Below are 16,673 nucleotides of genomic sequence, written 5' to 3' on the forward strand. Positions count from 1 at the left end.
AAAAAAACATTGTACTTAAGTACTTGAGTAAATGTACTTAGTTACTTTCCACCACTGAATTTGATGCATCTTGGATGGAAGCATGCAAGTGCCTTCTCCTCAAATGTCTGAGCATGAAAAAAATAGGAAGAATTCACCTGTTGCTTTTTGCAGGTTTTAGTTTACAACAAGCATATCCTATATTATTTGAATACTTACATTGCTGTACATAACACCCCACGACCACTAGGTGCCTCTCTTGTTTCACTTTAAGTAAGCTGGTCACCACAGATGTAAACATGCATATGTCAGCCATCTGAAGGTGCCCACAATAAAGGAGGAAAAACAAGAGACAAAATAAATCTACATACAAAAACTGAAGTATTTATTTATTGAATTTGAAAATAGCCTTAACTCCACTTAACATTCATTATACGTAAATTCCTACATTACACTGAAAATGTCACCAACCACATATAAAACCAGGAATACAGAGGTTCAGCTCAAAACCTAAACAAAAAGTGTTAAAGAGGAATCTCCAAACTTAACCTTGAGAGCAAAGGCCATGCACACAATAATTGTTGTTAGTTGTTAGAAATGCTGGTTTATTGACATTGATACTTTAACTTATGCAGGCTTGTATACATTTTTTTACTTGCCAACAAAGCAGTCTTTGCTCAATCTGTGGTCCTCTTCTTCCCATAGACTATATTCACATGGCAGCCATTTTGCTATTACTCCCCCCCACCTCCAAAAGAATAAAAAAATAAAAAAGACAAAATGGCCATCACATGAATATGGTCATTGAGGGAAACACTTCAACTTCAATCAATATGATATGAAACATTATCTAGGGAGGGAGCCCCTATTATATTGCCCATCTTGAAACATGCACAAATCTTTAAAATCCTCTGCCCCAAACAAACGTCAGTACAATATAGAAAGAACGGAAGAAAACCACAAGCACCAGTAGGCACACATCCTGAGGGCCCGTCTCTCTGACTGGCACATGTTCTACAGCAGCACTCAACTCTGGCTTCCAGCCAAATGCAAATCCAGGCTTTCAGGACATAAGACAAGTCAAACTTCAAAGCTTCTTATGCCTTCTGGCATCTTGTCAAATCAACTGCAGTAGCCGGGAAGAGAAAAAGACCTAATGTTGAGTTACAGCCAGGAGGGAATGGGAGTGTTTGTGGGATTGGAGTGTCAATGTTGGATCTGGGTGGAGTGGAGGGTGGGGCGTTATTTTGCGGGAGATGGGGGGGGGGGGGGTCTCCAGAGCTGTCAGATCAAGTCAGTGTGCTGTATACACATGAACAGAGAGACCCGGATTATAGTCAGGATGCCTGTCCTCGACAGTGTGATCAACATCAGTTTCAAGTGTAGGCACTCATGGCTCTTCAACAGTGCAGAGACAGTAGTCACAGGATAGTGATGTTTTCCCCCCTATCGCACCTGACGCACCACAGTCAAATTTAAGCTAGAACCACTCACGCTAAGCGACTATTTACTATTTCGTGAGATTTGACGTATTGATGTATAGTCTACAAACTTGAAACGCTATTGAATAGGAATCCAGCCCGTTCCTTTTTATGGTGGCTTAATATGATTATTAGCTCCACATTGCTAATGTGGAGCCCAACTATCTGTTACAAAAGACAATATCTTCTTCACAAGCAGATATGATGGGGAAAATATAGTCAATTATCTACCGTAATCAAATGTCACACTTGTATTTTATAAAAGGAATTATGGCAGAAAATATTGAACAAAACAGTGACATTGGAAAGTCTTTGGTGCAGAGCCATTATGATAGTAAAGGTAAGAGGTTCAAAGAGATTTGTTGGCATAATTGTATCCCAGTTCGACGTTCAAGATAATGGACATCATAAAAGGAGTGTTTGCATTACAACAGGAACCTGTGACAAAACAACACAGAAGAAATGTACTACAGTATATGGCTATACATCAAAGATCCTTCATTTTTAGGCAAGGCTCTGACGCATGATTATACTTAGTGGGTGCGCCAGTGTCACACACACACCATAAATAGAAGATCTACAATCTCACGCACTGCGACGCATTGTGAAATTGTAGATCTGGTATTTTCTGTGCGCAACATGGTGCGCAACCAAGTATAACTCAACCTTAAGGCCTGTTCTTCTGTCGCATATTCATTGGAGTGCTTCTACACCACTCCACTACCCCCTCCTTCAACACCCAAGCTGTGCTTTCTTCTTCCATATCTGCCTTGAGATACGGACCAGGAGCAATGTTTGGTCCTCTTGAACGAGGCAAATCTGTGCACTCTTTAAACTCTTGTCCATAGAGGAGATGCTCTACCAAAAGCCCTTGTGTACACAGAACAATGTTAATCAGTCTATCCTGGAAAAGCATTAACATAACTCCATTAGTACACTATTGTAAAATATTATTGTAATTTAAATATTTCTATGTACCTTTTGGATTCTTAACCCCCACCACACTCCCTCCAAAACAAAACAAAGAAAAAACAGCACAGATGCAGTTTTGCCACAACATAATCTTGGAGATGATATTTGTTTTATCAAAACTGCACAGTAATTAAGGTCTCTCTTTGTTTGCATATATTTTACCAGTCAGTTACTAAGCTCCAACTGGAAAACAGAAGAAAATAAAATTCAACTCTTTTGAAGGACTGAAGTCTTCCTTTAGACAGCATAGTCACAGGAGCATGTAGTGTCCTGGTGAAAAGAGGGAGATGATAGACTGAAACTGAGAGGCATGCACAGCCAAGGGCGCTGCCCAATGACAAAAAAAAAGTGCTGAGAAGTTAATCTAGTGTGAGATGCCAAGTCCCAAAGCCAGTGTTCCATTGACGGACACCTGGTTCACTACAGCCTATTGTTAGCCCCTTCCACTGAAGGGATTCAGGCCAGCAGAGTCAGACTGGGTCTAAGTCAGGTCCTTATGTTAGAAGATGGAGTATTTTGTGGCAAGAAAGAAGGAACTAGAATCCAGAGAGATGATCTGTTTCACTGAACATGACCAGACCAGCCGGTGTTAAATGTCGGGCTCTCCTGTATTGCGCGACGTGTCGTATTCCTTTGAAAAGCGGACACGTGGATGATGATTGTATCCAAAAGGAGTTCCAGAGGCGTTCCCGGGTATTAAGAGTCCACGATACGCGCTGCCTCCTCTGAACAGTCACCTGTTTCTTTTTCCTTCTTTTTACTGCATGATGAAGCCAGGCTGTGCAGCCATGCGTGGCGGGGGCCTTTGTGGCAGAGCAGGGGGGTACTGAGACAGGAATGGATTGGGATAGCCAGAACTGACGTTGGGGAACTGCTGTCCTGCTCTGGGAGGGATTGGCGGGTAAGGAGTAGCCGCGTAAAAGATTGGAGGTTGGGGCTCCGGCGCCGAGGCTGTAAATGGAGGTGGGCTCGGGACAGGCTGCGATGGAGGAAGCGGGGGTTTCCTCCGGGGATGAGGGATGGGAGAATTGCCATCACCGGATACCTCCGGGAGGAGGGGTAAAGGCCGGGAGATTGCGTCCTGGGGGCGGGCACTGCTAGAGGGAGGGGCCTGGGGGAGCCGCTGGCCTCTTAGCACCATCTCCTGCAGCTTTTCAATCTTCACCCGCCGCAAGTGGGCCAGATTCCTGTTGCTCTGGTAGGCATCAATGAACGTGTCCAGTGTCACATCACCATCAAGGAAGGAGTCTGCCATGTTCTGTGGACAGAGAGGAAAAAAATGATTTAGAAACAAATAAAGGAATCAATTGTTTAAATACATTGACACAGAAGTAAAAAAAACTAGAAGTACGGCTTCGCAGTTGTATGCTTCTGCCAACCAGTTGATGTTTACATCTTTGTCTGGACAGAATCATAATTTGTATATACATTATGTAGTGAATACTTTGAAGGAATTTAATGAATGTGTTTTGTGAGGTCAGTGACCTTACCCTTTGACCACATACTTGTAATCAGTTCATCTTTGATGTTTGTGCCAAATGTCATGGAATTCTTTCAAGGTATTTCTGAGATATCACGTTCACAAGGTTGGGACGGACAGACGGACAACCCAAAAACATAATGCTGTCCACCGACTGAGGATTAAAAACTGCATGCATGAATCATGCATGCCATAGCCAAGACATAAAACAGACATTCAAGGATGATCACAGATCACAGGGGGTGCAGCAGGTAGGAAGGTAGGACACAAGGACGCTGCACGTTTGTGTGGTGCCCCATATGGGCAGAAGTGAAAGTGTTTTTTGAGGTGCCCTGGGCCTCAATTTGGGGTTGACTGAATGCAGCATTTATGATACAGTATATTGCGTTTCTGTGTAAGATATACTCAGTTCCATTGGGGGGAGGGATATCCCCCCACTTTTGGGATGAAGAAAAAAAGAAATAGAAGAAACCTCCGACATCTACACTTCATGGAGTACATTTTTTGTACCGAATTAACTGAAATGTTTGCGCGCGCACACGCACGGAACGCATGCGCACGCGTCCCCTTCGGTTCTAAAATGCTCTCTGCATCCTTGTAGATCGGACTCATCGGATCATGATTTTTGCCAATTTTTGTCAAACAGGACCCTCCCGCAAACTTTGGAAGCCAATCTTAGCTAGTCGAAATGGAATATGAAAAATCTGAATAATACATGTTCATCAGATGACTCAGATGAGTTTACTCAAAGTCAACATGTCATCCCACAAGGAAGCCCTAACACGCTGTGAATAATGCAGGTCTTTGTAATACATAAACCACATTTCAGGCAGATATGGGCTTACTGATGCCACATGTGACGTGCGGTGGAAGGTGGCAGTACAGTTCTTACCTCTGTCTCTTCCTCTATTTTGGCTCCCTCTGCCTGCAGTAGAGCCAGCAGAATATCCAGGGAAGAGTTTCCTGAATTGTGGTCTATGAGGGGACAAGACAGGCTGTTATAAAATATGTATACATTTTCTAAGTTACAAAGTAACTAGGTGCTAACCCTACTTTCAAGACCATAATGGAAACAAGCCCCTAGGGCTTTTTGTGTTATCCTTACCTCTGTATAATTTGCAAACTGTTAATAAAGTATTCAATAAATCTAAATTTTAGTACAAATGTTGGGATCTGTGCATTACTTTTGGGACAATGCAAAGCTAGTTTGTAGCTACTGTACAGTTGCCATAGCTGGCATAGCACTGTAGTTAAGGTACAGTATCTGCTCTTAGAACCTTCCGATAGCTGTCTCACTATCAGCTTTTCTAATGCCCATCTAAAAGAAAAAAAGAAAAGGGAACTAAAATACTAAGGATTACAATCTCTTTTTTTAAATGGTGTACTTAGAGTATTGCACAACCCACTAAAGTATTAACAGAGCTCATTTGACTCAAGAAGTGCCTGGATCTACAGTACTTGACTTTGAAATAAAGTAACTAAGCTGAAATTAAGTATATACTCTGCAGTAATGGGATAGAGATGAACTAGTTTTATTTTAAAGGAACAGAAAGAGTAGGCCCCAGTGAGTCAACTAAAGCAGAGATGGTGAGTGTATTTGGTTTTGTACATCAATGTCAGTAAACTCTAGTTGGAGTAGGAATTACTTGCAAGACACACACACACACACACACACACACACACACACACACACACACACACACACACACACACACACACACACACACACACACACACACACACACACACACACACACACACACACACACACACACACACACACACACACACACACACACACACGATAATAAAAGGTATAAAATAAAGAGAACATCTTGGTAGGGAATGTGACTGATATTAATTGGACCAATTACGGTTCAAGAGTTATAGGCCAAAAGGCAAAACTGCCTGATTTGGCGTGGAGTGTATTCCTAGGCCTACTGGGAGTGTGCATGTAAAGTTTGATGCCAATTTGTCCAGTGTAGTGATGGCAACTATCGTTCATTTCGTTCCCGTTCACTAAAAAGATTAGTTCCAGCTCTTCAGGTTCCGCCGTCCTCATGACTGACTGAACCTTGCATCACCAGTCTTTCTACACGGAGGAAAATTTGCAAGGAACGATTTTTGAGGAAAGGACCGAGTTTGTTCCCACTCACCAAAAAAATACGAATCCCTTCGAACTAATTACTTGCAAACGACCCAACACTAGTCCAGTCACACAGACACAAACACGGACAAGTCAAAAACATGGTCTTTGCCTCCCGGCCTGTTGGTCTTGCGAAGACATCTACTGTACCTATGCTGTGGGCTCTTGGCAGTTACCAGCCACTACTGTAGCCTTGTTGTATATTTAAATCAATCAACAGGAGGACATTAACCAGAGGTCTCAGTGCTGGACTTTCATAGTGCCAAACATTACTGATTGTAAATGAATGAACCTACAAATGGCCCGAGACTCTACTTCTGGCACAATGCCTCTTTCCAGGGTAAATTTCCCTGCCAGTCCATACTGTATATGTCTCTATCACACTCTCTCTTCCGTAAGACCGTAACAACTAACAAGACAAGCCTCTACAAGCAAATCAGCAGCAGCCCTTCTCCACACAGAGCAGCGATTCTGTGGCTCAAAGCAAAGAGAATACAGTCCCAGACCATCATGAGATGGCCATTTAGTAAATGAATCCACGTCATCCTCCACTGAGGAGCAGAGGGGAGATTTGGCCTCCGTAACTGCATTTCTCTCCAGCCATCTCTCCAACGTTCTGTCTCCCGACTGCCTTTCACTCTTTGTCTGTGTGATTGCTTATTGCTCTCTCCATCTGTGTTGGATTGCCTTTGCCTCGTTTTCTCAATTCTTTTCTCTCTCCGCTTCTCTAGGCCAGTCATCCCCCTCTCCCTCCCACCAGACACTGTTGTTTCGCCCTCGCCTGCCCTGGTAGTACAATGACCCAGTGTGGGTGCAGTCTATGGGGGCAGGATGGTTGATGGTTATGATGGGGGTTGGGGCACTGTCTGCCTTGCCACCCCAGCCTCCACAACTTCACAGAGTGTGAAAGAAGTTACTATGATGCATGGACCATTCATTGCCGGGGGCCGGCGTACTGTACTGTATGCGAGTCTTTGAAAGAGTCTTTATTGGCTCAAAACCAGCTTTCAGTTCAGGACGTCTTTACAACTTGGCTATGCACATGAATGTAATACTAACACATTCTAACAGCCCACAAAACTGAATAGGCATCAAGTGTGTTGTAGTACAAAAGAATAATGAATATTAATAACATATGAATGTGAAGGAATCTATAACTGCATGGAGTTGAGTGGCCCAGGCTTTTCATACTGGTTCAAATGGCTGAGATGAAGTGAACAGTCCTGTCTGTCATCAGCCAGCCAAACTCCTAGTGATGCTCACAGCAAATCCACAACTAGGACAGTGAGCGGGGGGGGGGGTAAGCAAACTGGGTAACCTACATTTGACAAAAGCCATCAACAACTGCCTGCCATGGCGGTCCAGCTGTTATCATCCTTTCTCAGAATTAACAAGTAAAGATCAAGCTCAAGAAATATGAATTTAAAAAAATAAAAAATTGCAGTGAGGCCAAATGTATAAAATATATAGGATAAGCTCATAAGGTGCTCTTAAGTAGAAAAAAAAAACAAAGTTGAAGAAAAACTTTTTAATGCCACAGCTGGAGCCATGACAAACAATGGCAGATTGTTTGTATGCTATTTTGAATTGGCTGCTTGGCAACCAAACTCATAAGTGTTACCGGTGCTCCATCTTACTCATACATGCTAGGGAATGCTGTAGAACACTACAGAGCCATGTAGGTAAATGGTAAAACAGTCAATCTCTGGCCCTGCTTTTCTGGGGTCCAAGCTGAATAAATCACCAGCATCTCTGTATGCAACATCACTACAACATGAGCATCTTCCCTATATGAAGAATTGAGTATGACAGTACCCGGCCCTTTGTACTGTTTTTGTTTGTTTCTCTGCCAGGCGGTAAAAAAAAAAAAGAGGGTTTGGGGTGGGGGGGTCTTACCTGCAACATTGTCTCGGAGGACATTGGTATTTCTTATTTCACTGTAACATAGAGCTCTCCGTTTTTTATGAGCGGTACTGTACTTAAGTGGAGATCTAATTTTGGAACATTGTCTCGGAGGACATTGGTATTTCTTATTTCACTGTAACATAGAGCTCTCCGTTTTTTATGAGCGGTACTGTACTTAAGTGGAGATCTAATTCTGTCAGAGATCAGTTCTAGCGACTGTCCTACTGCAGAAACACGACCCAGCGCCTCCATCACTATGGCTACAGCTTATAACGGGAAACCAGGGAACTGGAGGAACAGGTTGGATACGTGTGTCACGCAGTGGAGGAACAAACAAACGACGGAGGGAAATGATTGCATAACACAGCAGTCTCCCATGACAGAATGAAACATTTCAAAAGCACACACACAGTGTAACTGTCGGCCTTTTGATGTCTGGTGAACTACTGACAGCTAATCAGTAATCAGAGTCTTGTATTCCACCAAGTGCTATAAATGGCAGAGGAATTTGCCTTGTAATAATAGTATCGTTATATTAGGTGACTTAGAGTGTAGCGTTATGTGAACAGCTGTGGCTCTTTGAGATGAAAGTAAAAGACACGACAAACTAACAAAAAAAAAGCAGTGGGTTTAAGATTCACTCACTCATATACAGTAGGTACAAGCAGCAAACAGTGGTGTGGCATTTTTGGCACAACTGTGCCTACAACAACATACAACATAAGAAGATGATAATAGTGATAATACTGGGTGTAATATAATAGAATATAATAAGAATACAAATAAAGCTGGCAATAGCTACAACCAATTTATACAAAATAAAAGTTGGCAATAATACAGGTAAAACCACTGGGGTTTTATTTGCAGAACATAGGGAGGGGGGAATTTGGTATCTGGATTTATATCATTTGTAGCAAGATTGAACATGAATTCGTGGAATGACCTGGTTCAATCGTTTAACAAAGACCTGGAAGGTTGAAATGTGTGAAGTGTTTATGGGTGTCCACTTATGTGTGTGTTTACATTGTGGTTTGTCCTTTTGACATTTTCCAAATATTGTTTTGTACAGCATTTCTATGTAGACACTGGCAATTAGTCTGATTGAAATTGAAATGTGCACAAAATTACAATTAGCTTTGCATCTAGATTGTAAGCCAACTAAGTTGCTGAGCCACTCAGACAACCAATTTATTTAATTTTTATCCACTCACTCCTGAAGGTTTTGCCCACATAATACTTGAAATGTTCATCAGTACCTAGGGTGGTTTTGCGGAGCTGGTAGGCCTCAAATCTTTCTTGTAGACAGCCGTAGCACTTGGTGAGTTGGTCCTTCTTATGTTCCAGCCTGGGCTGTAGGGCCAGGTTCTCCTCAGCCAGGTTCCGGTTACTGGCCAGAGTCATTTCCTTGGTCTGCTGGACCTCTTGCATCTAAAAACACACACACAGTATACATGCTTGGTGGGACTGACTCTTGAGAAGTTGTGTGGATGGAAGATGTGCCCCAAGCATTGTTGTGTTGCCACTGCCCTTGACCAGTAGAACAACTTACAGTTTTGCCATTGTGATTGTATTGTCTCGTGACAATCAAACAGGGTTTTGATACTCCATACCATTTGCCGGGAATTGCTTTAAAAAGCAACTCAGCTGTTTTTCTGACAAAATCATCATGAATGCAAAATCCAATTATACCCAAATTGGAATAACATGTTATGGAGCCTCTATTGAGCACACCTCAAAAAGCGCCCATATGGGCCGTTACAAACGTGAAAAGTTGCACCGTCTGCCGTACACACCATTTTCCCCTGAAGCTTCCTCGTGCCCTGCCAGCTGCAACCCACTACTGACACAGTCCTGGGTAGGCAACCCAGCTTGACGGAAATCTGTGCTCTGAAGAACATCCTATTCTAGTTTTCTATGCAATGAAAAACTATTATAATAGATTATCATCAACAATAGGCCAATATTTAGGACCAAAAATATATTTTAATTTCTGAGCTCAGTTGATAGATAGCCCTAAATAGAGATAATGTTGAAAATCATGATTGTTTCAATTTAAATATTGGGTGATTTAACTGTACCAGCTTTCCCGTCTAGGGTAGTAGGTGTATCAAATTCTAACCCACAAGCACCTGATTCCCTCAGATTAGTTTACCTGTTCACTGTTGGACTAAGGAATAAGGAATAGGGCGCCTGGAGGCCTAAAGCATAAGCCAGCCAAAAAGAATAACAGAAAAATCATAGAACCTACCAAATACATACTGTACAACACATCACAGCATCAACTTAGAGCGGCTCTTAAGTTTTGTTCCCCATTACTGCTGCCATTCTTCAGGTCCCACCTTCAGCAGCATCTGAGTGTAGCTGGCCTTTCTTTGCGAATTATGCAAAAAAGGGTTATGCAACAGACTCAGAAATTCATGGAAGAAGTTTGTGGTAACTCACTGCAACCCTAAACCGCCCGAGTCAAGAGTAATGTATTCAACACTGTGGCCCAGACAGAGGAAGCTGTACCTCGTCAGGATGTTTCCTCGTCTAAAAGTATATTAATTAACAATACTGGCCAACCCAATGACAGCTGCCTATGAGAGTGTAGAAAGCTGGGGCCCTTTATCTGAGACATGATCCTTGTTTAAGTGGCTAATGTTAAAAAAGGAAAAAAGCATAGTGCTTTGAAACAATATCATGTTGAGATTCTCCTTTAAAATGATTTTGTGCTCAATATAGCTATGTTATATTGTTGCCGTTGGGTGGAAACATTGTATGTTCAAAACCATTACTTTCCAGGATATGGTAAACAACCTCTGTTCAATGCAGCTATTATTTAGCCACAAGGGTTGTTAATACTTTTCATTGCTTAAATATTTGTAAAACCCACAGACAGACTTAATCACTCTCACTTCCCAAAATGTTCAGAATAGAAATTAGCTAAAATAACAGAGGCGTGTAGATCTGCTAAGGGTATTAATTAACGAGAGAAAAAACGATCAGTTCTATAAATATGGAGATACAAGGGTTCTGCCCGACGGCAACGATATAATATGAATGGTATATGATTCCCTGACGTTTCCTCAAACGTCCCAAGTTTCTGGAACATTACCACCTGAGGTTTCATCCCTGTAGCAGCCAGTCAACATTCATGAGTCTTTTAACAAGACAATGTACTGAAAAGATGAGGTGAGTCACTGGTAAAAGAAATTGCAGAAATCTGAAAGAGTAATAAAAACATATCTGCTGTGACTTCATTTGTACGTCAAATTGTATGTCCTGAATGCAAATAAACATCACTTGGAATGAGCGGGAATAGGTGGAAAAGCTCTAAAAATGACACTGTGTGGCGTGGGTCTCTGTGATGATAGAATAGGCTTAGTCTAAAATAGAATAAGTGAGGCCCTTGTGGGTTGGATTAAGTGGGCCTTGTTTGAGGGTTGGATTCCAAACAAGAAAACAACATTGGTGCAAGAGAGGCAGCTAAGTAAGTCTATTTACCACTGTGTATAGCGTCATCATATCCTGAAGTGTGCAGCCTAGCAAGAACCAAAACCCACATTCATCGTGCCCACTGTAGAAGCTGATCAGTACTTAGATACACCTTGTGGTGCAACCTGGAAACATCGTCAGTGATGTAACCAGAGTCATGGGGTGTTTCGGGTCTTACATCAGACACCCTCACACCGGCAACCCAGCCGGTGGTGATCAGGCTCAACAGGAAGCTTTTTCAGCAGCTTCCAAGATGTTCTTGATGGCGCTTCGCCTGTGCAGTCCACAATTCCCCAAGAGTCCCAGGACCCGATGTAGAGACTGGCCTCTGCATACTGGCTATAGTTTAAATAAAGGAGAGCCCTGAAATAATCACAGGAAATGTAGACTACGAGCTGATCTCGTACTGCACAGCACAGACTGAATGGGAAAAGGGAGCCTGATAAGCGACAATGAGCTGTGTTTCAATCACATACAGGTTGGCATAACGGGTGCTGCCTGCACACCAAACCTCTCAAACAAGCAACACAATCTCTGCGGAGGTTCTCATGGTCAAACAGCAGTTGTGTTCCTTCCTTCCTTTCTTCTGTGTTCTAGCCACATTCTATATACAATGTTGTTATTACTATGTTTCATGGAAACAAACAAACACTTAAGGGGAGGTAGGATGATGCAGGTCAGTGACAGTGTGATACAGGATTCATAAGTGGGTCTGTGAATGTATGTTTGTTGGCTCAAATTCCCTTGATCAGCAGGGAAAAGTACTTGGTGAGTGAGGTTTGACATTTCTATGCAAACTGCTCAGCAGACAATAGTAAATGACTGTGGTTCAGTTTCAACGTTTCTATATAGTTATAGTAACTGTAAACTAGGTAGTGTGAAGATATCAGTGGCCAACAGTAGATGAACAGTGAACACTGGTGTGGAATTATTATGGTAGAATACAATTTACCTTATGTTGTTAGTATATTGTTATATGTTCTGACCATCTGAATATCATAGAATCAAAATGCTGTGGCACGGGCCTGGTATTGTATTGTTTTGGGTTCAGCTTGGCCCGTGACACAAGTAAGTTCCTCTCTTATCTTGTAGCTACACTTTCTCCCTGCTTTTCAGAGATAACTAATTCACCACCTGAATGTTTAATGTACTTCAAGTTTTCCCATAAGCTCATGTATATTAAACTTCTATCTTATAATGTGTGGTGTCTTGAACTCTGTTTGCCTCAACAATTACTGATTGATACAGAATGGATGGCAAGATGTGTTATACACAGTGTTCTACTAACTGTGTGGTGGTGAGGATATGAGGGCAAATTCTACAGCTTACCAAATACGATGTTTTAATTAATTAATTACAACATTTCACAGTTACATGAATCATCAAACCTAAAATCCCAAATGTGTATTACTTTTGATTAATTTTGCAATGTAAAATGGAGATGGCCAGAACCATATTGCAATGGCATTCAAAAACTAGGTCACCTTACTGTGTCACATAGATGGGTGTGTATTGCTGTAGGTAGGAGATAATGGCATACCACCACCGAATCGTTGTGTTCGCCAAACTAAGACCTGTTTAGCCTCCCACGCTTGCCTCATGAACACAGTACACACAACAAGCCACAACAATAACCTAGAATTATACAATAGTGTCAACAGTGACTGTACAGCAAAGCACCACTAAGTTACGACATCCATTTCGATGTGAGGTAGCCTGCTAACATGAAAACACTCTAGTGTCGTTCAGATTCATCACTCAGTGCAGTCTTAGACAAAATTTGAATTTCGACAGTTTAATATTGTATTGTATGGATATAGGCGTTTCCGGAGTCCCACGTAACGTGGTGCGTTAAGCTGAGTATTCCACAGGGAGCTCCCTCCTGTGTCCCTGCTGTACAGTTATGACAGCAGGTGCTTGAGTAGAACAAAAAGGAATTGCAAACCACAGGCACCACCCAATAAACGGACGGTTTGTGACGATGCAGTCTGGAAAGTCCTTGAGGTGTCTCAATGATCCTGTTTCATGGGTGCAAACGTACTGCCGGCTGTCTGTGCATGTGGTCACTGGTCAGAGTCCAATCAGTTACGAAACAACTTAAGACCTGGGACACCAGGTGATACTACTCCCTGATAAAATAGAAAACTACCAGTAGTCTTAGTTCCCAGTGCTGGAGCTGAAAACAGAAAACACTGGTGGCCAACTCCGAATGCCATGTGACATGTGTGCATGTTTTAATATACTCCAGCTACAAATGCATTTTCTCTTGTCACTTGCAGTGAGTTACAACACCAACTACCTTTGTTCCTGTGCAGTACTTCATGATAAAGCTTTCACAGCTCCACCTCAAATTGAGGCGTTGCTTGGTAAATCTTCCACAGTGTATCTTTGCTATAAACTTATGACTAAACTTAAGTCAACAATTGCAGAGACTCAGCTGTCAACAGGGTCCTCAATCTATCAAAAAGTAACCTATGGGCCCTGCAGGCCTTCGCACAAGGAAAATGAAACTGTGAAGAGACACTAAGGCCTTCGCACAAGGAAAATGAAACCGTGAACTTCGTGAAGAGACACTAACAGGGACATGGAGGACAAAAAACAAAGCTGATGATTCACTGCTGGTTCACTGATGGAACCAGAGGATTCATGCAAATCAGTACCACCACATGTCTGTCGTACTTCAACTGATGTTTAAGTGTGTACCTGGTGCATTCCCTTGGGCTCATTCTTAGGATCCCATCTTGTCTAGGTACAGAACAAGGTGAGGTCCCACATTTTAAGCATGTTTCTGATGCTCTCAAAACTAGTGATTCACTGTAGATTGATTTAAACAGTAATACGTTTAAAGTTCTAGATCACCAGCATTACAACAGGTAATGAAGAATGCTTAGGTAAAACAGCAATCCCAAAACATACATGTATTGATGGATATTTTTCTGTTCCTTAAACCAGGCAGAAGCGATAGGGTAAAAGAAATCCGATTAGAAGCTCATGACAACATAGAACATGGTCAGGTGCAGTGAAAGAGGAAGTTAAAGGGACATGGGAATCTGAATTAGTGAATGCAGTAATGTAGAGTCATGCTATTTGCTTCTTAGATCGGGATTTCCAGATAATATTGATGGCAGAGAGGCAGAGTGACTTTGCTTTCCTGGCAGGAGTAATAAAGTCACTCCACCACTTGAGAGCCAGAAGGGCTGATTTAGTCAAGTGACAACAAGCAACATACTGTAACAGTTATTTTAACTTAAGGGATGGACAAGCTGATGCATCTCAGGGAACAAACAGAAGAACAAATAAGCTTTTTGTTTAATATGCAAGTATATACTCTTAATATGCCAAATGTATGACACAGTAAAACCCTTCGAATGACCTTAGCTAGTAATTTCCCCATGTGTATCGTGTATGCATAACTGGGGCTTATCAGATGCATTAAGTCTGATAGTAGGCTAATGTGCATATCAGAATGGGTATGTCGTATGTGGCAGTTAATCGTTACCCAAAACAACATTCTGTAAGCAGGGTTAGTGACCACCTGCTGTACAGGGCTTTGAAGGTTTACAAAGTTCCAAACCTACGACCACACAGAGCAGGACCACAATGCCACACAATGAACCTTTGCAAGAGTTCAAATAGTTTAAACAAAAAGCTGTTGACCAGCAGTTGACACTTTTCAGTCCAACTCCTATTTTACCAAGACTGAAAGCATCAGTCGTCTGTGAACTTGGGATAACCGCAAGCAACTCCTAGATTCTATTTTTGATATCTGGAATCTAGAGTTGCAACACCAACCCTTGACAGCCCATATACATCCAAACAGAAAAGTCCTATCTGATTGTATTGAACTACGTTAAACTCACCAACATTGCAGCTGTACGGAAAGCATGAATTATCCTCTTTCTATCTGCAAAGTTTTTGTTTCATAAAAATCCACCGTAGACATGTTATGAGATAATTTCTGTCAATAAATTCCGTGCAGGTGATTATTTTCTTAAGTGTTAAAGTTTGGAAGCGCTCGTTGGAAATCACTCAACGGTCCTGTTTCGTAATTGCACATAATGCAGGAGGCAGCAGGATGTTCCGTTATAGAAAACGAGCGCTTCCAAACTCCAACACACAAAAAAATAATCACCTGCAGGGAATGTATTGACAGAAAGTAGCTCATAACATGTCTACGGACATTACGGTGAATTTCTGTGTTTCAAAAACTTTGCAGATAGAAAGAGGATAATTCAAGCTTTCCGTACAGCTGCGATGTTCATGTTGGTGAGTTTAAGGTCGTTTAATACAATCAGATAGGACTTTTCTGTTTGGATGTATGGGCTGTCAAGGGTTCGTATTGCAACTCTAACTAAGAGATTCCAGCTATTAAAAAATAATTCAAGAGTTGCTTGGGGCTTAACTTGGGACACAACAATGTCGAAGCAGTACTCACTGAATCAGTTACAACTTAAAAACAACGTCGCTTTACGCTCCGTTCCCAGGTAAGTTTACACTGTTCCCGTTTTAGTTCGGTTAATGGGTTTTATGTCCAAGTAACCGCTGGGTTTTGTATTATCACTTATACTTGGGTGACGGATGACATTACTTCCAGGGGAGCATGTTAGCAAAGCAAAGCCATAACAAAGGGTTCGGGAGGGGAGAGAAAAAAAAACAATGACCGAGAAGTCAGAGCTAGCCCACCAGAGCGTCGTGCTTCTTACCTCTTCCATTTCCTGGACGATTTTATCGAGTTTGTCGTCGTCCTCTAACAATTCGTTGAGCTGCGTCATCGTGTACGCGCTAAACTTGTCCGAAAAATTAGACATCTTTAGCGTTGTGTGTGTTGTGTTTCGTTTCGCCTCGACCCTGGTCCTCTTTTCACGCCTTCTTCCGTCTGACAGCTGACTGAGCTAGCTTCCTCCAACCGGAAGCTGATTACGGGTCTACATTTGGAGGAGGGGACTCGTTTTGCGTCACCAGGAGGAGCTTTCTGCAGTACCTGTGGAAAGCCTGGTTTGGAAAACCACCAGTGTGATCCGGTCTAGAGTCCGCCTACTGTATCCGATAGTTTTGCATAAGGGGGAAATCAGCCCTCAAGGCTCACACACACCGTTTCCGTATCCGCTCTGGACCCAGACGGATGAGCACCTTTAACTCTATGATGAGCACCAATGGATCTCTTCCCCTGGCCCCCCTTCATTTTCAACCCTTCTTTTTTCTATGGAAATAACAAAAACGAATTTCACCCCAT

General features: G+C 42.2%; 1 protein-coding gene across 1 annotated transcript; it reads right to left on the reverse strand.

Annotated features, from left to right (window-relative positions):
* Positions 1 to 351: 351 nt before the first annotated feature.
* vps37ba (VPS37B subunit of ESCRT-I a) lies at positions 352 to 16,335 on the reverse strand. The gene is made up of 4 exons (XM_084055713.1): positions 16,144 to 16,335; positions 9,220 to 9,391; positions 4,805 to 4,887; positions 352 to 3,690 (listed from the first exon to the last, which is right to left on the reverse strand). The coding sequence occupies exons 1-4, from the start codon at positions 16,246 to 16,248 to the stop codon at positions 3,190 to 3,192; spliced, it is 861 nt and encodes a 286-aa protein (XP_083911839.1). The 5' UTR covers positions 16,249 to 16,335; the 3' UTR covers positions 352 to 3,189.
* Positions 16,336 to 16,673: the final 338 nt, after the last annotated feature.

Source organism: Gymnoscopelus microlampas (genome assembly GCF_963454915.1).
Source record: "Gymnoscopelus microlampas genome assembly, chromosome: 4".
In the NCBI taxonomy this organism is placed as follows: domain Eukaryota; kingdom Metazoa; phylum Chordata; class Actinopteri; order Myctophiformes; family Myctophidae; genus Gymnoscopelus; species Gymnoscopelus microlampas.